The sequence below is a fragment of the Talpa occidentalis genome, unplaced genomic scaffold, assembly GCF_014898055.3.
Source record: "Talpa occidentalis isolate TD23 unplaced genomic scaffold, MPIMG_talOcc4v2.1 talOcc4.15, whole genome shotgun sequence".
Taxonomy (NCBI): Eukaryota; Metazoa; Chordata; class Mammalia; order Eulipotyphla; family Talpidae; genus Talpa; species Talpa occidentalis.
This window is the reverse complement of record NW_023601543.1, coordinates 87,926,591-87,947,129: the sequence shown is the minus strand read 5'-3', so window position 1 is coordinate 87,947,129 and position 20,539 is coordinate 87,926,591. Positions and strand designations below refer to the sequence as shown.

Below are 20,539 nucleotides of genomic sequence, written 5' to 3'. Positions count from 1 at the left end.
CTGCCGGTACAACCTCCTGGTTTGGACATGTCTGGAGCTCCGAGCTGTTGGTCCCCGACCCACCCCGGCTTCTTTTGTAATCCCAGTAAAGACGGCTCCCGACTTGGCACGTTGGCGTTTGTGGTTTTTCGACGTTCAAAGGGTGCGGAGGGGACACGCGTCCAGCAGGAGCTGGGCTTGGAGATCTTGGTCGTTCCCCGGCTGGTGGGGCATGGTCCTGGGGGGCTGGCCCGGCACCGGCTGTCGATAAACGGCACACGCCACTTGCACGCGGTGCGGGTTTTCTGTTACATGACATTGCCCGGCTACAGGCTGATGTCAGTGAGCTGAATCCAGTCAAGGTTGTGCTAAACACATTCAAGGTTGTGCCGAGTCTTTTCGAGGTTGTGCTGGACCCATTGGAGGATGTGCTGAACTTGTGAGGTTGTGCTGAACCCATGTGAGGTTGTGCTGAGTCTATTTGTGGTTTGCTAAACCCATTTGAGGTTGTGCTGAACCCATTTGAGTTTGTCCTGGGTCCATTCGAGGTTTGCTGAACCCATTTGAGGTTGTGGTGAACACATTTGAGGTTGTGCTGAGGCCATTTGAGGTTGTGCTGAACCCACTGGAGGATGTTCTGAACTCATGTGAGGTTGTGCTGAACCCATGTGAGCTTGTGCTGAACACAGTGAGGTTGTGCTGAGCCCATGTGAGGTTGTGCTGAGCCCATGTGAGGTTGTGCTCAGTCTATTTGAGGTTTGCTGAACCCATTTGAGGTTGTGTTGAACACATTTGAGGTTGTGCTGGACCCATTGGAGGATGTTCTGAACTCATGTGAGGTTGTGCTGAACCCATGCAAGGTTGTGCTGAACCCATGTGAGGTTGTGCTGAGCCCATGTGAGGTTGTGCTGAGTCTACCTGAGGTTTGATGAACGCATTTGAGGTTGTGCTGAACCCATTTGAGTTTGTCCTGGGCCCATTCGAGGTTTGGAGAACCCATTTGAGGTTGTGCTGAACCCACTGGAGGATGTTCTGAACTCATGTGAGGTTGGCTGAACACATTGAGATTGTGCTGAGCCCATGTGAGGTTGTGCTGAGCCCATCATTCATCATCCATCCATCATGCATCATCCATCCATCATCCATCCATCATCCATCCACCATCCATCCATGATCCATCATCCATCCATGATCCATCATCCATCCACCATCCATCCATGATCCATCATCCATCCATGATCCATCATCCATCCATGATCCATCATCCATCCATGATCCATCATCCATCCATCCATGATCCATCCACCATCCATCCATGATCCATCATCCATCCATGATCCATCATCCATCCACCATCCATCCATCATCCATCATCCATCCATCATCCATCATCCATCCATCCATGATCCATCATCCATCCATCCATGATCCATCCATCATCCATCCATGATCCATCATCCATCCATCCATGATCCATCCATCCATCTATCCTCCATCTAATCTACCCTCACTTCCTCTCTCTGCAACTAAACTAAAAAAGTCAACGCAGACCAGTCTTGAAAATCCCCTGAGCTGACGAAACAGACCAGTCACACAAGCAGAGCATCAGTAGCTTATTTCCCACACCTCCCTTGACCGGATCTATCTCACTGACACCCCTGCAGTCCTTGAGAAACCCTCGCCCTCCCCACGGCGGCGGGGGAGTAACCACCGACTCATTCCGCATCGTCCCAGACAAGCTGACACTTCAATCCATCGCTCTGAGGAACAGACACTCGCTGCCTCACTACCACCCCCTGTTCCCCCCACAGCCTCCCCACACGGGTGGATCCAGAGCCCCCCTCTGCAGACTCCGTCCTTGGGGTGTGCTGGGTCGACTTTCCTGATTCCCGCTCAGGGGACCCAGCGGTTCTACTTTGACCACTTGGGAACATTCACCTTCTCTCTGCTCCCAAGTCAGCCCCGCGCCCTCGGGCTGTGCCGGGGGGACCAAGCCAACCATTTGAAGGTGACACGGCCTTGACAAGATGGCCTCTTGGGAGGGTCAGCGTGGCCAGATAAGGAGCTGGCTGTGCTGTGCCTGCCACTGTCCTGGTAGCAGCAAGAGAAAACCCTGGAGCTGGAGAAACCGGTCTTTCTCGTTCTGTTCCCGCCTTTCTCGTTCTTATCTCCTCCGATAAGGCAGGGCCCCAGGCAGCTGTGCAGGTGCTGTGTCTGCTGTGTTGGGGTGTTGCTCTGCACCTGGGTGCTGTGTCGGGGTGTTCTCTGCACCTGGGTGCTGTGTTGGGGTGTTGCTCTGCGCCTGGGTGCTGTGTTGGGGTGTTGCTCTGCACCTGGGTGCTGTGTCGGGTGTTGCTCTGCGCCTGGGTGCTGTGTCGGGTGTTGCTCTGCGCCTGGGTGCTGTGTCGGGGTGTTGCTCTGCGCCTGGGTGCTGTGTCGGGGTGTTGCTCTGCGCCTGGGTGCTGTGTCGGGGTGTTGCTCTGCGCCTGGGTGCTGTGTCGGGTGTTGCTCTGCGCCTGGGTGCTGTGTCGGGGTGTTGCTCTGCGCCTGGGTGCTGTGTCGGGTGTTGCTCTGCGCTTGTGAAACGGGGATGGAGGCAGCAAGCAGGTGGCCCGTGAGATGGGGCTGCCCTGGACCCATGACAGCTGGGCCGCCCCCGGCCTGCGGGGTTTTCCCGAAAGCGCCCGTGTTTTCCTGGCCGTGGGCAGCGCTGTCATCCGGGACGCGGCTTTCTGCCGGGGAAGCAGAAACGGGTGTGGGTGTGCGAGGGCACGGCCGTCCCGCGGGCTCCTGTGCAGTCAGCACTTTGTCCAGGCTTCCAGGACAGCGGTTGTTCTGGGAGGACAGAAGTTCTTCGGGGGGACAGAGTCCCTCCCAGGAGGACGCAGACCCTGCCAGGAGGCCAGAGTCCCTTCCAGGAGGACAGAGTCCCTCCCAGGAGGACACAGACCCTCCCAGGAGGACACAGACCCTTCCAGGAGGACAGAGACAACTTCTAGGAGGACACAGACCCTCCCAGGAGGCCAGAGTCCCTTCCAGGAGGACAGAGTCCCTCCCAGGAGGACAGCAGCTCCCTCCAGGAGGACAGACGTCCCTCCCAGCGCCGGAGCTCCCCGGGCGCCCCGGGAGCAAGTGGACACAGCCTCCGGCAGGTGAGTTGGGGGTGGTGGTGGGCTTGTTCCTCTTGAGGTGGACACAGCGGCGGGGCTCCCTGGGGGCCAGCCCCCGTTCCTGGCCCTGGACGCAGCGCTCGGGCAGGGGACGTGAGCTCCAGCCAAGCTCTGCTCCCCCTTCTGCCCCGTCCTCCCTCCTCCGCTATCCCCTTCTGGAATGGGGGGCTCTTGGCACCAGTGTCCACCCCCTGCTATCCGGCTCAGGAGGGCGAAGTCAGGATTCCGCCTGGGTGGTGTGTCCAGGACGTGGACGTGGCAGGGGGCGGGGCAGGGGCCTGCAGGGGGCGGAGACCCTCCACCTTTCCTTGTCATCAGCTCATCACCACCTTCTCCTCTCCGCTTCTGCTCCTTGTCCCTCGGCCATCCCAGGGGCCAGACCCTCCACTTCGGCCGGCCCTCCTGCCCCAGGGCAGGGCCGAGCACCCGGGAGGTCACCTGGCCAGGCCATCCCCTGGAGTTGCCATTCCCCGGCTCCGCCCCGGGAATCTGGACTCTGGAGCTGTGACCCCAGCGACCTTCCGTGTCCAGTGAGCGTTGTTGACAGCGGCTCCGAAGCAGGACTCCTTGCTGCGGGCCTGCTATTTTGGGGTGCCCATCCCACGCGGCCCCAGGCCAGCTCAGCCAGATCCCCCTGACGCGGCTGTGTCTCTCGCTGCAGGGATTCTGGGCTCCGGGGCGCGCAGGTGCCGGGGAGGCTCCGCGGCGCCAGCTCTGGCCCGGCGGGTGGGGCGCCGCGCCCCTGGGAGTTCTGTGCAGCAGGGAGTGGCCTCTGCGGCGGGGACCGAGCGTCTTGGCCGGGATCGGCCGGGACTTGGAGCACAGCACAGAGGGGACTGTCTTGCGGGCTCCTGGGGCCGGCTCCAGCGGGGGGCCGGGGCGCAGACACCACCCAGGGGCTGCTTGGCCCCACGCTCTGCTGTGTTCTCTGCAGTGGGCCTCAGGTGCGTCCCCCCAGAGCCCCGGGGGCCTCTTCTCTGCTGAGGGGGCAGCACTGGCAATGCTGCGGGCGGAGATGCCGCGCCTCGGTCTGCGGACGGAGGGCCCCGCTGCCCAAAATCACCTCTTTTTCTCTCCAGGACCTTTCAGGGCAGCTCAGCGGCGCCTGGGAGCGCGGGATGGAGCTCAGGTAAGGGCAGCCACGGCTCCGAGGCCCCCGGGGGGCCCCCGACTTGGTGCAGAGTCTGCAGGGCTCCCGTCTGTCCGGCGGGGACCAGAGGCCGTCCGCATGGACACTCTGGACCGGAGTCTGAAGGAAATGAAGTGGGTTGCAGCCCCGGGGACGTGGCAGAAGGTGTCCGGAGGCCGAGCCCAAGCTTCCCCGAGCACATGAGACGCTTTTGCAGGACAGTACTTGGCGCTGGGGAGCTGCGGGCATGGAGCTGAGGCCACAGAGAAGTCCAGCCTTGGAGGGGGGAATTTGGGGGGCCCTAAGGGCTGCAGTGCACTCAAGGCATGACGGGTCTAAACTCGCCTGCCCGCCGTGCCAGGAAATCGGGGTCCTCCGGGTCTTGCCGAGGCTCCAGGGTTGCGTGCCTAGGCCTGGCCTCTGTGGGCATCCCTGTGCCGACTCCTGACGGCCGCGGCAGCGCAGGGACGGGCAGGTGCAGCCGGGCGACCCCCTGGAGACATTCCAGACACCGGCCTCCGCGCCGGGCACCGCGTGGGCAGCACAAGCCGTGATGTTTGCTTTCAGGAGCCTCTGGCTGTCCCTGTGCGCTCTCGGGGCGCTCCTGCCCACGTGCCGGTCACAAGGGGCCGGGGACGAGAGGCCCAACATCGTCCTCTTCATGGTGGACGACCTGGGCATCGGCGACCTCGGCTGCTTCGGCAACGACACCATAAGGTTCGTGTCCCTGAGTCCGGCCGGTCAGGCTCCGGGGAGGGGGAGACGCAGAGACGCAGAGGCAGAGACGGAGGCGGAGGAACGGCTCCTCTGTCCCTGTGGTGCCCGAGCGCGGGGCCCGGAAGCTGGCCGTGGCCTTGCGGAGGTCTGTAAGTCGGTCATCAACCTCAGCGAGTCCGGCTGGGGCCATGTCTCTGCTTATTTCTGTCTCTTTCTCTGCGTCTCCAGGACCCTCTGCCTCTCTCTCGCTCTGTCTCTCCATGTCTCTGCCTCTGCGGCTCCAGCTCCGCCTCACACCCCTCCTGTCCCCCCAGGACGCCCCACGTGGACCGCCTGGCCCGGGAGGGCGTGCGTCTGACCCAGCACATCGCGGCCGCGTCCCTGTGCACCCCCAGCCGGTCGGCCTTCCTCACCGGGCGGTACCCCATCCGATCAGGTGCGGCAGGCTGCCGAGGGGTCCCTGCAGGGGTCCCAAAGGCTACCCTGGGCTGCGCGCTGGGTCACTCTGAGCCCCGGGGTGCCCCTGAGCGCCCTGGAGCCTTTGTGAGCTCACACTGTGCGCACCCTGCCTGCGCTCCGGGTGACCCCCCATTTGGCACAGTCCTCACCCCCAGGGTGCGCCCAGGGCTTGGGCTGCGCCTGCTGAGTTGTCAGGAGCGCAGCTGGGGCGCGCAGGGGGCGTGCGCAGGGAGGTGGATCGGGGCTCTGTGGGGGCTCTGTGCGCGTTTGCGGGGCGCACGTCCATCCTGCGCGCGATCCCCCCTACGTGTCCGGGGAGGATGAGGCACCGTTGGCCCCGGAGCTGGGCTTAATCGCGCCCAATATAAGCTGAATGGTGCGGGCCCCAGATGTGCCCGGGCGGGGGTGTGGGGGGGCTAAAGTCCCGGGGCGCACCGGCTCCAGCCTGCCCCCCGGGAGCCCTCGGGCGTCTCGGTCCTCGCGACCACGCGATCGCTGCATCACGCCCGGACGCTGAGGCCCAGCCGGCTCCGGCCAGCCCTTCCGCGGGCGTCTCGGCTCCCACTTTCAGCCATGGAAGGCCTGGGCGGGGCGGGCTGGGGTGAGCTCCCTTGGGGACCCCACTCCTCCGGGCCGGGGGTCCGGGGGATGCTCTCGCATGCGTGTCGGTCGCCCCACCTCCCGGCCAGAGGTCCCCGTGCGCTCCAGGTGCGCGCGCCACCCCTCTCCACCAGGCCCCCACCCACCCCCGCGCACCCCCTCACCCCCACCTGCCTCCCCGCCCGGGCTCCCTGCGCGCTCTTGGCACCCGGCTCTTCTTACGCTGCGGCTTCCCTCCCGCGCCCAGGCATGGTGTCCAGCAACCAAAACCGCGTCATCCTGCACGTCAGCGTCCAGGCCGGGCTCCCTCGGAACGAGACCACCTTCGCGCAGCTGCTCCGCGCGCAGGGCTACAGCACGGCGCTCATCGGTAGGGCCCGTCCCGGGCGCTGACCACACACACCTGGACACACCCCGACACGGGCGCGCGCGCACACACCCCTTCCCACGCGGGAGGACCGAGGCGCGGTCACCTCGGCACCTGAGTCCGACCCCTCAGGTCTCGCCAGAATCGCTTTCCTGCGCCCCTGCTCCCCGGGGCGTCCTGCTCCTACATGCTCCTCCTCCAGACCCTGGACTCCTCCACCTCGGCCTCTGGCCGGACTTCACAAACATCATGGGGCCTCCTTGGCACGCACGCAGCTCCCCTCATCCTGAACTGGCCTTTAGGGGTGTCGGGTTTGGAGCCCCTACATATGTCAGGCTGTCGCCCCAAGGAAACCCATAAAAATGTCTGTTGCTGTGTCTGTCACCCTGACCAAGATGAGGACTGGGCATGTGGGCTCACAGAGTGGCCATCGGCCACCTGGCTGCCCGTGCTCCATCTCACCTGACTCCTCCTCTGCTGGCCACCGGGAGACCCCTCTGGGCTGTGACACTGTCCCTGGCTCTGCATTACCATGAGGAGACTTTGCTTGTCAACATCCATCCAGCATCTGTGCAGGGTTCTTGCTGTCTGTCCATCCACCCATCCAGTTACCTGTCATCTAAGCATCTGTCCATCCACCGTCCATCTTCTACATATCATTTATCATCTGTGTACCTGTGTATCCCTCCATCCCTCCATCCTCCATCCATCCTCTATCATCCTTCCTCTATCCATACATCCATCACGTATCATCCATCATCCATCCATCATCCATCAATCATCTACCATCCATCCATCATCCATCCATCATCTACCCATCATGCATCATCCATCCATCATCCATCATGTATCATCCATCATCCATCCATTATCCATCCATCCTCCATCCATCCTCCATCCATCATCCATCCATCCATCATCCATCATGCATCATACATCAATCATCTACCATCCATCCATCATCCATCCATCATCTACCCATCATGCATCATCCATCGATCCATCCATCCATCATCCATCATGTATCATCCATCATCCATCCATCATCCATCCATCCTCCATCATGTATCATCCATCCATCATCCATCATCCATCCATCATCCATCATCCATCCATCACCCACCATCCATCTATCATCCATCCATCATCCATCCATCATCCATCCATCATCCATCATCCATCCATCTATCATCCATCATCATCCATCCATCCATCCATCCATCCATCATCTTATCTATCTATCTATCTATCTATCCATCTACCTACCTATCTACCTGCCTACTATCTATCTATGCACTTTTGTGTGTCCCCACCTACCTCCCTACCCATCACCTGTGACCCGTCCCCCGCAGTCTCTCCTGGACCTGCATCTCACCCTGTCTCTGTGGCTATAACTTCATCCTTGTCACGAATGACAACCTGCCCACTGCCCATCCTCGCCACAAACACAATTGTATTTTGCCCCCTTTATGTTCACACCACTCTGCCTCCTTACAAGCACATCCTTTTTTTTCCCTTAAGATTTATTTATTGATGCACACAAGAGCTGGGGTGCAGGCCAGAGGTGTGGGGGTGAGAGGACTCATCAGAGAGAGAGAGTGGGGAGCAGAACAGGCAGATCCACTGAGACCCACTGCTGAGGGGAGCAGCAGGGAGACAGGAGAGGTCTGCTGTGCCATGTGAGTCAGCTCCCTGGTGGGGGATCAAACTCATGCTGCGGACAGCTTCCTAGGTTGCACCTTAACCCCTTGCACCACCAGGGAGGCCCCTTACGAGCACATCCTAAAGCCTCTGCACTCGGCGCTGTTCCCTTTCTGCTTGCTCCCTCCCAGGCAAGTGGCACCAAGGCTTGAACTGCGAGTCCCGCAGCGACCACTGCCACCACCCGCACAACTACGGCTTCGACTACTTCTACGGCACGCCGACCACGCTCTTCGACGAGTGCTGGCCCGACCCGTCCCGCGGCACGGAGCTGGCGCTCTCCAAGCGGCTGTGCCTGTGTGTGCAGCTGGCAGCCCTCGCCGCGCTCACCCTCCTGCTCGTGGGCAAGTGGAGCCACTGCCTGGCCGTGGCCTGGCCCTTCGTCCTCCTCCTGGTCCTGTTAATCGCCCTCCTGTCCTACGCGTGGTTCTCCAGCCTCACGTCCAGGCTGTACTGGAGCTGCCTGCTCATGCGCCAGCACGAGGTCACGGAGCAGCCCATGAAGGCGGCGCGCACCGGCTCCATCATGGTGCGGGAGGCGCTGGCATTTCTTGAAAGGTAGAGGCGCTTCCAAAGAAGGGGTGCGCGCACCCCAGCGCCTGAGCCCAGAAGCGGCCATCACCGGCACCGCGGTGGGGGGGGGGTCTGGGCAGGACGGAGACGGCTGCAGACCCGCGGTGTCTCCCAGGCAGGGCCGCAGAGCTGCCGTCTTGTTGGCGGCTGCTATGAAAGTCAGACTCTCTTTGTTGACCCAGAGACCCGCACTCGCTCCAACTGGGGTTCGGGCTTGGGTATCCGTGCATGTGACCGGCTCCGGGGGTGATAGGGGGAGATATTCGCCAGGGAAGGAGGAGCTGGGGCTGCTTCCCTTCTCAGCCGGGCAGTGCCCACAAGGGGGCCTCGATGTCTTCCCAGGCACCGCGAAGGCCCTTTCCTGCTGTTCTTCTCTTTCCTCCACGTGCACACGCCCCTGCCCACCTCGGATGAGTTCATCGGCACCAGCCAGCACGGCCTGTATGGCGACAACGTGCAGGAGATGGACTTCATGCTCGGTGAGTGGCCAAGGACCTTCAATAGTTTCGCTTCATGCTTCTCCCGGGAGCTGGTGTGTGCAGCTGTTTTCTAGCCTCAGCCCAGGATGCAGAAAAGACCTAAGATCTTCCACGCTTTTCTGTGAGATAAGCTTCGCATGGGATGGTGTGTCCAGCTGGGGGTGATGTAGGTTAGGAGGAGCAGGGTTTTGGCAAGGAGGCCACTGGGCACAGTGTCCAGATCAGCAGCTGTGCTGGGAGGACATGGGCTCTCGGGAATGGGGAGGGAGGGGGGTGTCCTGAGGGAGAGACGGGAGCAGGAGGAGAGTCTGGGTGGGACCTGTTTGCAGACAGTTGTGGTTGGGATTGTGAGGTGGGGGGGATGTATGAGGACTGCTGGAGGATTGGGTACTCGACTGGGGAGGGAAGGTGAGCGTGGAGGGTGTGAAGCTGTCTAAGAAAGATGAAGATGGAGAGATGATAGATGGCAGAGAGGTGAATGGATGGATGAAGGATGGATGATGGATGGATGATGGATGGATAATGGATGATGGATGGATGGATGGATGGATGGATGGATGGATGGATGATGGATGGATGATGGATGGTGGCTGATGGATGGTGGCTGATGGATGATGGATGGATGATGGATGGATGATGGAAGATGGAGGATGGGTGGATGATGGATGGAGGGATGATGGAAGATGGATGGATGATGGAAGATGGATGATGGATGGATGATGGATGATGGATGGATGATGGGTGGATGATGGATGGATGATGGATGGATGATGGATGGATGATGGAGGATGGATGGATGATGGATGGATGGTGGCTGATGGATGGTGGCTGATGGATGATGGATGGATGATGGAAGATGGAGGATGGGTGGATGATGGATGGAGGGATGATGGATGATGGATGGATGATGGATGAAGGATGGATGGATGATGGAAGATGGATGGATGATGGAAGATGGATGATGGATGGATGATGGATGGATGGATGATGGGTGGATGATGGATGATGGATGGATGATGGATGGATGATGGAGGATGGATGGATGATGGATGGATGGTGGATGATGGATGGATGATGAATGAGGGATGATGGATGGTGGAGGATGGATGGATGATGGATGGGTGATGGACGATGGATGATGATGGATGGATGATGAATGATGGATGGATGATGGATGATGAATGGATGATGGATGATGGATGGATGTGTGGATACGTGGGTGGGTGGATGGATGGATAGAAGGATGGATAATTGGATTGGATTGGGTTAGATGGATGGATTGATGAGATAGATAATGGAAGACTCAATGGATAATTGATTCATAAATTATGAATCTGTAATTTATAGATTATAAATTATAATCTCGCTCCGCATTCTCACTCCACGGACATGAGGTGCTGCTGGGAACGAGGACGAGGTGCCCCGGACTCTTCTTGGGTGTTTGGGTTGTCCATCTCGGGCGGGAAGCATCACCCTGTGTGCCAGGGACATGTGAGCCCCGGGGGGAGGGTTTGCCGAGCTCCCCACATCTCCCCCTTCACCCGACATTCCTCATGGTTATTTCAGGCAAGATTCTCGATGCCCTCGACGGCCTGAATCTGACCCAAAACACCCTCGTCTACTTCACGTCGGACCACGGAGGGCACCTGGAGGCCCGGCGTGGGCACGCGCAGCTGGGAGGATGGAACGGGATCTACAAAGGTGTGGGGGATCTCCTGCCGGGCTTGGGGTGCATCAGCTCTGGGGGTCATAAGGCGAGAATCCAGGACGGGAATGCGGGGGCCGGTGGAGAAGTGATGCGCATCAGAGCACTAACCAAGGAAATGGAGCCCGAATCTGCGCATATTCCAGGGAAGCCCGGGTGTGCTGAATGAGAAGTGGCCTTTCTGGCAGCCCCTGCATGGGAGGGAGAGTGACCCCAGCAGGTAGTGGGGGTTCAGACTCTTTAAAGGAGTCAGACTCCACACGTGCGGTGAACTCAGGAGCGTGTGCGGGAAGATCAGGACGCAGGGAAGAGGTGGGGCTTGCAGAGGCGTTTCCTGGGCTCCTAGGATGCTTCGGTGCCTCTTTCTAAGATAGGATTTGCCCCCCCAAAGTCGCCTCCCGTCCTGGACCCGACACAGCGTTCACGCCACGAACATGCCCTGTCCATCGGGACGCGTGTCCTGGTGCTATAAGCAAATGTTATCTGGAAACCACTGAATGCATCGCAGCGTCGGTGCTGGGAAAGACCTCAGAGTCTTCTCTCGAGGAAAATATTTTCATAATCTGTGCGAGCAGGGCCTGGACGGTCTTGAATCTGGTGAGAACTTTCTGCAGGAGTGGGGCGAGGGTCTCCCCTCCTCCTGACCGATGGAGAGCTTGTGATTTAGGGCTCGGACTGCTATCCTGAGGGCTTAGCAAGCGCAGGAGACCCATAAGGGAAATTGCAATGACTGAAATTCTGTCTCTGCCTACGCGGACTTGAAAAATAGCTCCGATGCTCCGGGCGCTCTGGCTTCAACTTTGCTTTGAGTAACGCAGTGAAATCATGAAAAAAAAAAAAACCCAGTCGCAGGACGACTGTTGGTCCCCCAGGGGGCGTGAGTTTCCTTGGGGTTCACGTCTTTATGGAAGGAGCGCACCAGAAAAAAGAATAAATAATTTCTAGGCTGGGTTAGAAGAGGTCAAGGACTGTGGAAAAATAGAGCAGAAATAAAGATGGAGGAAAAGCGTAGAGAACTACAGGCGTGGTGCCGCCATTTTGTTTTTTGTTCATTGCACATTTTTTTTTATTGAGGTCACATTGGTTTATAACACCGTGTATGATTTGGGGGCTCCGTTTCACACCACCAAGGCAGCCACAGTCTTCCCCCACAGCCCCTGGGGTCCCTCCGCCACTGGTGACCTCAATTCTGTAGATTTCTAGGGTTGGTTTTGAGGGAGCTGGATCCGTTCTTTTGGTTTGTTTCTCTATATTCTGCGTCTGAGAGAAATTATCTGGCATCTGTCTCTCTCCTTCTGACTGATCTCACTCGGCATCATCCCCTCCAGGTCTGTCCACAGTGTCACGACTAGAAAGAGCCCATCTTTTTCATGGCCGAGTAGTATTCCACCATGCGTGTAAAACTGTGTCTTCTTGATCAACTCACCTATTGGGGGGCCCTGAGGTTATTCCCATGGTTTGGTTATTATAAATAGCGCTGCCATGAATGTAGGTGTGCTTGTCCGTGCCCACTAGCGCTTTGGCATCCTTCGGGTCGACACCTAGGAGTGGAATTGCTGGAGCCTATGGCAGATCCATTTTCAATATTTTGACAAGCCTCCACACTGTTTTCCGGAGGGAAAACCACACCCCACCCACATTGTGCAAAGGTTCCTTTATCTCCTCCACATCCTCACCTGTATTTGTTGCTTCTGGGGATGTGCCACTTCAACCAGGTGCTCTGACAGAGCTCACCGAGCAGGTAATTTTGAGCAAAGGTGTGCAGCAGGCCGGGGATGAGGCAGGTGTGTATGAGATATTCTTGGCAGAGACAATGGGCTGTGCCAATGTCCCAGAGCAAATATGATGACTTGTGGAATCAAAAACCTGTGTCTGTGTGTGTGTGTGTCTGTGTGTGTGTGCACTGCTGCCCCATCAGCTGAGCAAATACCATCCGATTGTGCATTTTTAAGTGTGGTTCCCACCTTGACGACAAGAAACTCCAACCTCCCGTCCTCCTCACAGGTGGGAAAGCCATGGGCGGCTGGGAAGGCGGAATCCGCGTCCCTGGCATCGTCCGATGGCCTGGAAAAGTGGCGGCCGGAAGGGACATTGACGAACCCACCAGCCTGATGGATATTCTGCCCACGCTGGCAGCTGTGTCGGGAGCCACGGTGCCGCAAGACAGGTGATGCCTTCACTCTGGGGCGATTCTGGGCACGCAGACTTGGCGTGGACACGGCCGGGGTGTAGGTGGTCGTGCTGCTTCCTTCCAGCTGGCTGTCCAGTTGTCCGTGGCCATTGGCATAACGACGGTCCTTCCTCGGCTGCAGTTCATTGGGCTTTGTCCACTTCTTTCTCCTGTCAGCTTTTGGTGGCTTCCAAGTGCGGGCATCAAAGGGGCGTCCCTCGATGGCACAGGTTTTTCTGAAATGCTTACTGGGCTGCTCTCTGGCCCCTGGACTGGCTGGACACACTGACCGACCTTCAGGGAACCGGGAGGGCTGGCTGTCCTGACTGCATCTCCTCTGTGAATGTCCACAGGGTGATTGACGGCCGGAACCTCATGCCCTTGCTTCAGGGGCACACCAACCACTCAGAACACGAGTTCCTGTTCCACTACTGTGGGTCCTACCTGCACGCCGCCCGCTGGCACCCCCAGAACAGTGAGTGCTCCCGCCTGCTCCCTGTGGATGCCACAGTGGGGTCAGCCCCATCCCCAGGGCTTTCTTCTGCTCACACTCCGGTCCTCCCTTCCAGGGTGGCTGCCGGAAATCACCCCTGTTCAAGCCGTCCTGGTTTATAAGATTATTTAGGATTCAGGTGTGCGTGGTTATAAATCAGCGTCTGTAGATCCTGCGTTGCGTTCACACCAGAAGCAAAAGCGCCACGCGACCGCCTTACCCTCTCCCTTTTGGTAACCGGTAGTTCCTTCTCATACTCGAAAAGGTTGCTTTTGAGTCATTTCATTCATTCGTTCGTTGCTTTCTTTATGCAGCGCAGGTGGGTTCAGATGTCTTGCTCCATCTGAATTATTTCACTCAGCATTATACGCTCTGGACACAAGTCTAGCAGGGTTTCATCATTTTTGACAGCTGCGTAGTATTCCGCCGCGTATTTATGCCTCGTTGGGAGAGCGTCTGAGAGTCAGTGTGCTTAGAGGGACAGGGAGACGCCTTCGCAGGCATCACTTTTGAGGACAAAAAGCAGTCCTGGCTACCAAAGATGGACAAAATTATGTAGTGGGGTGTTCTGACGCCCTAGGGCCGTTCCAAGGATTGAATGCTATTTTGCATACAAGTGCGGGCTGAGAGAAAGACCAGGGAAAAGCTTTAGGAGATGGAAGAACCCAAGGGCCTCTGGCAAGTGGTCTGGCCTCTCTCTGACTGGTCTTTCCTCCCGCAGGTGAGGCGGTGTGGAAGGTCCATTACGTGACCCCGGTGTTCCAGCCCCCGGGAGCTCAGGGTTGCTACCAGACCGCCCTCTGCCAATGCTCAAATAACTCGGTCACCTACCACGACCCCCCTCTGCTCTTCGACCTCTCCAGAGACCCCTCTGAGTCCAACCCTCTGAGGCGGGACACAGAGCCTCTGTACGACCTCGTGATCCAGACGGTGACGGCCGCGGTGAGGGAGCACAGGAAATCCATCACCCCCGTCCGGCAGCAGCTCTTGGAACTGAACAAGGACATCGTGTGGCTGAGGCCGTGCTGTGGGATGTTCCCCTTCTGTCTGTGCGACAAGGAGGAGGGCTCCCCAGGCGTGGGGTGGTAAGGAGGAACAGCAACCGGGGGGCGTCTGTAGCACCCCAGCCGTGATTGCTGAGGCCTCCGAGTCCTGAGCCCCTTTGTGGGGTCCCATGGGTCCATAATTAAATGTCTTTCCTCTGATATTTTTTTTTATTTTGAATTCTTGACGCCAAGAATTCTAAACTATGTGGAATTTGAAAGGGGCCAGAGGTTCGACAAAGGGCTCCACCTCTGTCTCTTCACCTTGGGGTCTGTGCTCCTGACGGTCCCTACAGCTTCTGACACATGCTGGGTCTCGTGCTTTGTGATCCGGGGGCGCCGGCACCTGCGGGTCTTGCTTTCTGGAGCTGGTCGATGACTAGGCTAATCCCTCTCCCACCGCCAGCGCTGGGCATTGTGCGAGCCACACCTCTGGCGCCTCCTTTGCACAAGGCCATCAGGAGGGGAAACCCGTGAGTCCACACAGAGGAGGTGTTTGTTTTCTGCGCCATGGCAACTGCGGAGAAGGAGGCAGGTGTGTTGCAGGTGACAACTCTGCGCCCACCTGGTGCCAGCCAGGTGCCAGCCATGCCCGGGAGCGCCCCTTTCTGCAGCCCCACCTGTCTGCCCCCGTGGTGCCGGCGGCGCCGGGAGGGTGGGGAATAAACGTTCTCGCTGGTGTCTTGAAATTAACCCCGAGGCAGGATTTAAGACGCGCCCCTGGTGGAAAATGGACCCAAACTTTGGCCACTTGTGAGCTGCCCCCGACCGCGGGACCCCCGAGCACCAGACACAGCTGTAAACTGCACCTCAGAGAGCAGGTGTCGGAGCTGGGGGCCCTGGGGTGCGCCGGGAGACTCCGTGCCCCGTCCCTCCGATTCTGCGGGATGGTAAATCTGCTCCCCAGCGTCTGCATGTGAAGAAAACCTTCCTTCCGCCCTCCCACGCCCCAGCTCGTCAGCTCCTTGACGGAACCTTGGTTGCTTGCACCCCGACTTTCTTTTACCCACTGGGGGGCGCTCGGATACAGCCCGACGCCCTAATCCCAGACAACTGTAGCCCCAGCACGTTCCTGTGAGCTCCATGAAGGCCTTGTGTCCCCTCCCATGGGGGTAAATGTTTTCTCCACCTTCCCCGAGGGCTCCCAACGGTTCCTTCGCCGACGCCGGTCTCTCTGCAGGGAACTGGGGCGGGAGGGCGGCTTGGACCGGATTTTTGGTTGGCGCCAGGCCCACACTTTATCTCCCGGGTGGAACTGTTGTCTCCATGAAGGACCACGTCTCGCAGGCTGGCGGGTTTTTGCACACTACAGGCTTTCTCGCTCACCCCGGCCTCAACGGGGCGTCGAGAAGAATCCAGGCGTTGGGGTGAACGTGGAGAGAAGATGCTCTCCCGCTTCTGTGCCGACACCCCCTCGTCCCACGGATGGAAAACAACGGCGCCTGGCCTGAGCGCCTCGGCCGGGTCACCCCAACACAGCGGCCCGTGGAGGTGGGCTCCTGCTGATTCCGTCTTGGGGGTGACGCCTTTGAAGAAACAGCACATCCCCCTGGCGCGGCGTCAGCTCCAAGTCGAGATCTGTACAGAACTTGACTGGGGTGCGGTCGGGGCGCAGGAGCAAATCCTCACCGAGATGTCCAGGCAGACACCGCCCCCGCCCCAGCCTCCGGCCGGTTGGGTTTGTGAACACAGCGGAGACGCAGCCGGCCGGAGCCGTGGGGTGAAGGCTCCTGGGTGCTGGGCTGTGTCCAGCTGCGTCCAATGAAGCCGCTGGCTCCGTGCACTGGGTGCTAAGATTGAGGTCAGGCCCCAGACCCTGGCCAGGGCTCCAGTCCCATCAGCAGATGTGCACGGATCAGCTCTGGGGTCCCTTGTCCAGCTTCGGTCGAGGCCTCGGGCGTTCCTGGTCACACCACGGGAGGCCGCCCCTGCCAGGTGACCACTTCTGCTCGTGATGGCCTGAGCGGCACCTGCAGGGTCGGGCTCCCGTAGCTGAGTGACCTGCGCAGGGACGCAGACCCACAGGTGGCGCCCCCAGGGGCCAGCAGGCCGGCGGGGATGCGCAGAGCTACAGACGAGGGCAGATCTCGGAAGAGCTTGGGTTCCGAGCTGCTGTTCCCGAGAACCCTGCTGTGTCCTCAGGCGCCCTGTCGCCCGATCCACGGACCATGGAGCCGGCAAAGATCCCGACCCTTTCTTCAAGCTCGAAGGACACCCCTGTTTCTTCTGGGCAGGGCTTGAATCAGGGACTGAGTGTCACCCCAGAGAGAAGCGGAGGTGTCAGCTGAAGGAGCGAGCCCAGAGTCTGCATGGAAGGAGCCAAGTCGTTGCAGACCCTCAGGTGCTCAAGCCTCCTCCGTCTTTGGTCTGACAAATGATAACCTAAGCGTGTCCGTGTCTCCTTGATTTCTGACGAGGGTGGGTTCGGCGCTTCGTGGGGTTCAGTGCACAAGGGTAGGGGCGGACCCCATCTTCCATCACCTGCTGGAATTTCAAGATGGCGCCAGGAGGCCATTTTGGGTGGAGACTGGAGTCCGTGGGGCAAGACAGAGCCGGGGTCAGGAAGGGCGTCGGTGAGAAGAACCAGCTTCTGGGGGCGGGGACTCTGTTTAGCAAAATAAAAATGAAAACTCTTGAGATTTGCTTGACAAATCTTTGCAATCAATAACAGGAGCCCCACTGTTAGCACGGCGGAGGCAGCCTCGGAAGAATTTTTGGGGGGCGGGAGGGAGCTTCCACGTTGCTCAAACCTGGCCCCTGCAGCCAGCCCGCTAGACACCTCTCTGGCCCCCGAAACAGCAACAGAAATATCATTTCCGAGGGAGAGCAGGTGTCCAGGTGCACGTCGACGTCAGTGGAATAAGCGCCTGCTGGGAAAGTGTAGGCAAAAGAAGGGTTTTTCAAGATGGCCTTGCAGGAAAAACAAGGGATAAAGGAGCGAGAAGCACACGCTGGGGCAAGGAGAGAGTCTAAGCGTTGAGGGAAGCGTCTCACGGAGGTGGCTGGACAGCTGGGCTTGGCCTGGCGCCAGCGGCTCCGAGACGGCCCTCTGCCATCCCCCCTGGGCAGCGTGAGCCTGGACGAGGTGTGCAAGACTGAAACTAGCAAAGATGCAGTGTGGACCACACACTTGGGTGGGACTCGGGGTCTGTCCACGCCGGTCCTGGTTTGGGTAAAATTCAGTCAACACTCCCAGCTTGGAGATGCTCAGGATCCCCCCGGCTGCTGGCGCGGGGCAGAGGTGGACCCAGTCTCCCTCATCACAGGCCACCGCTTCTCCTAAAAGCACGTGGAAGTCCCACGCCAGTGAAGAAGAGTCTTCCACGTGCGCCAAGTAGCACCCCCAAGCTGGTCCTTGGAAACAAGGGGATCGACTCAGAGCGTGAGCTGCGCAGCTCAGGCCCAGCTACGGGCTTGAGCTGTGAAAGGAAACTGTAAAAAGGTGGGGAAATTGTGGCACACATGGCTGTGCTATAAACCATAGCGTGTCAGTGACCTCGACCGAAGGCAGGAGGGAGTCTTTAAACAGTGAAGATGAAATTCAAGTCGGGTCACACAAAGAGCCAGCCACGGCGAGTTGTACTCGGAGCGGACGTGTATAAATTTAATCAGAGCCCCCGGCGGAGGCACAGCCAGAGCCTCGGGCGTGGTGGATGCAATCTCGACTCACTTGTTGCTTTGCAGAGAGACACGGAAGCATTTGTTGAGTCCAAACGGAGTCACAGCTGAGCTGGCTTCACCGCCGCCGGCCCTGATCTCTTCCCGCAGGGACAGGCGTGCGGACTCTGCACAGACGCAGCACGTGTTGTGCAGAATGGGGTGGCTGGTAGGCGTCAGTCATGAGGTCCGCGGAGTAAGTTGGGGAAGTGATGGGAAGTTACAGAAGCTGGACAGCTAGGTGGTGGGTAGGTAGGTAGACAGGTCCATAGATGATAGGTCGATACATGTATATAGATGATAGGTAGGTAGGTAGGTAGATGATAGGTAGGTAGATGGGTGAATGGCTGGATGAAGGAAAGATTAGATGGATGAAAGGATGAAAGTTTACATGGATAGGTAGTTAGGTAGACAGGCGGATGATTGGATAAATGAACATGGATGGATGGATGGACAGTGGATGGATGTAAGATTAGATAGATAGATGACAGATATATAGATGGAAGATATATAGATGGAAGATAAGATAGATAGATAATAGATAGGTAAATGGATGGATGGATGGATGGATGGACAGTGGATGGATGTAAGATTAGATCGATATATAGATGAAAGATTAGATAGATGATAGGTAGATAGGTGAATCGGTGGGTGGAAGGAGGAAAGATTACATAGATAATAGATAGGTGGACAGATAGATACATGGATGGATGGATGGATGGATGGATGGGTGAGTGGATAATAGATACACAGATAGATAGATGGAAGATTGGATGGATGAATGGACAATGGATAGATGTAAGATTAGATAGATAGATAGACGACAGATATATAGATGGAAGATAAGATAGATAATAGATAGGTAAATGGATGGATGGATGGATGGAGGTAATATTAGATAGATAATAGGCAGATAGATACATGTTGGATGGATGGATGGATGAATGGATGGATGGATGGGTGGATGGACAGTGGATGGATGTAAGATTAGATAGATGATAGATATATAGATGGAAGATAAGATAGATAATAGGTAGACAGGTAAGTGGATGGATGGATGGAGGTAACATTAGATAGATACTAGAGAGATAGATAGATAGATAGATAGATAGATAGATAGATAGATAGATAGACAGATAGTTAGATGCATGGATGGACGGATAGGTAGGTAGATAGATTACAGGTAGGTAGATGTCTGAAAGGATGGATGAAGGAAAGATTAGATAGGTAGATGGATGGATGGATGGAAGATTGGATGGATGGACGGATGGATGGATGGGTGGATGGACGGTGGATAGATGTAAGATTAGATAGATGATAGATATATAGATCGAAGATAAGATAGATAGATAATAGGTAGACAGGTAAGTGGATGGATGGATGGAGGTAAGATTAGATAGATAACAGATAATAGATAGATAGATAGATAGATAGATAGATAGATAGATAGATAGATAAATAGATAGATAGATAGTTAGATGCATGGATGGATGGATAGGTAGGTAGATAGATTACAGGTAGGTAGATGTCTGAAAGGATGGATGAAGGAAAGATTAGATAGGTAGATGGATAGATGGATGGAAGATTGGATGGATGGATGGATGGATGGATGGACGGTGGATGGATATAAGACTAGATACATGATAGATACAAAGATGAAAGATTAGCTAGATGATAGATTAGATATATAGTAGGTGGACAGGTGAATCGATGGAGGAAAGATTACGTAGATCCAAAGATGGATGGATGGATGGGTAGATGGATGGAAGACTGAATGGACAGATGGATGGGTGGATGGACAGAAGGATGGATAGATGTAAGATTAGATAGACAGATAGTGATATTTTTATATATAGATGAAAGGTTAGACAGACAGTAGGTTGACAGAGAGATAATAGGGGATAGATAGATGACACATGGATGGATAGATAGATTGACAGATGGACAGATGGCGATCACAGTACATGGGGCAGATCCCTTCGTAGATAAACGCCTGACGGGTTGAGCTGGTGCCTGTGAGCTCAGCTGTGGCTCTTGCTGACTTTCATCCCTTCTGGGAAGGGTGCGCGGGCATCGATGTCCTATTGTGGGGTGAAGGTTCCAGTCCTTTCGGCACTTCTTTGGGTTTAGACACTGGGGACCTAGGGGAGGCCTCACCGTGAGTGTGTTCACCAGATGTGCTGGCGCTGAACCCGCTTTCAAGATGAACTGGGCGATTTGACGGGAAAACGCTCGCGTCTCGTCAGGGCGGCGGGAGATAAGGGGAGGCAGCAAAGCGAGGGAGAAGACACAGCCCA

General features: G+C 57.2%; 1 protein-coding gene across 1 annotated transcript; it reads left to right on the top strand.

Moving 5' to 3' along the window:
* The first annotated feature begins 27 nt into the window (after positions 1-27).
* Positions 28-14,640, top strand: ARSF (arylsulfatase F). Its single transcript, XM_037511712.2, has 11 exons — positions 28-321; positions 4,229-4,278; positions 4,846-4,995; positions 5,310-5,431; positions 6,302-6,424; positions 8,254-8,680; positions 9,038-9,174; positions 10,741-10,875; positions 12,884-13,046; positions 13,403-13,524; positions 14,264-14,640. Exons 1-11 carry the CDS (start codon positions 28-30, stop codon positions 14,629-14,631), a joined length of 2,091 nt encoding a protein of 696 aa, XP_037367609.2. The 3' UTR covers positions 14,632-14,640.
* The last annotated feature ends 5,899 nt before the right edge of the window (positions 14,641-20,539 follow it).

Bases quoted from the DNA above. Each gene is read 5' to 3' on its own strand.
- ARSF (XM_037511712.2), top strand. From the start codon at position 28: ATGTCTGGAGCTCCGAGCTGTTGGTCCCCGACCCACCCCGGCTTCTTT. The intron at 4,279-4,845 runs GTAAGGGCAGCC...GTTTGCTTTCAG, and splicing joins GAGCGCGGGATGGAGCTCAG to GAGCCTCTGGCTGTCCCTGT. The intron at 9,175-10,740 runs GTGAGTGGCCAA...TGGTTATTTCAG, and splicing joins GGAGATGGACTTCATGCTCG to GCAAGATTCTCGATGCCCTC.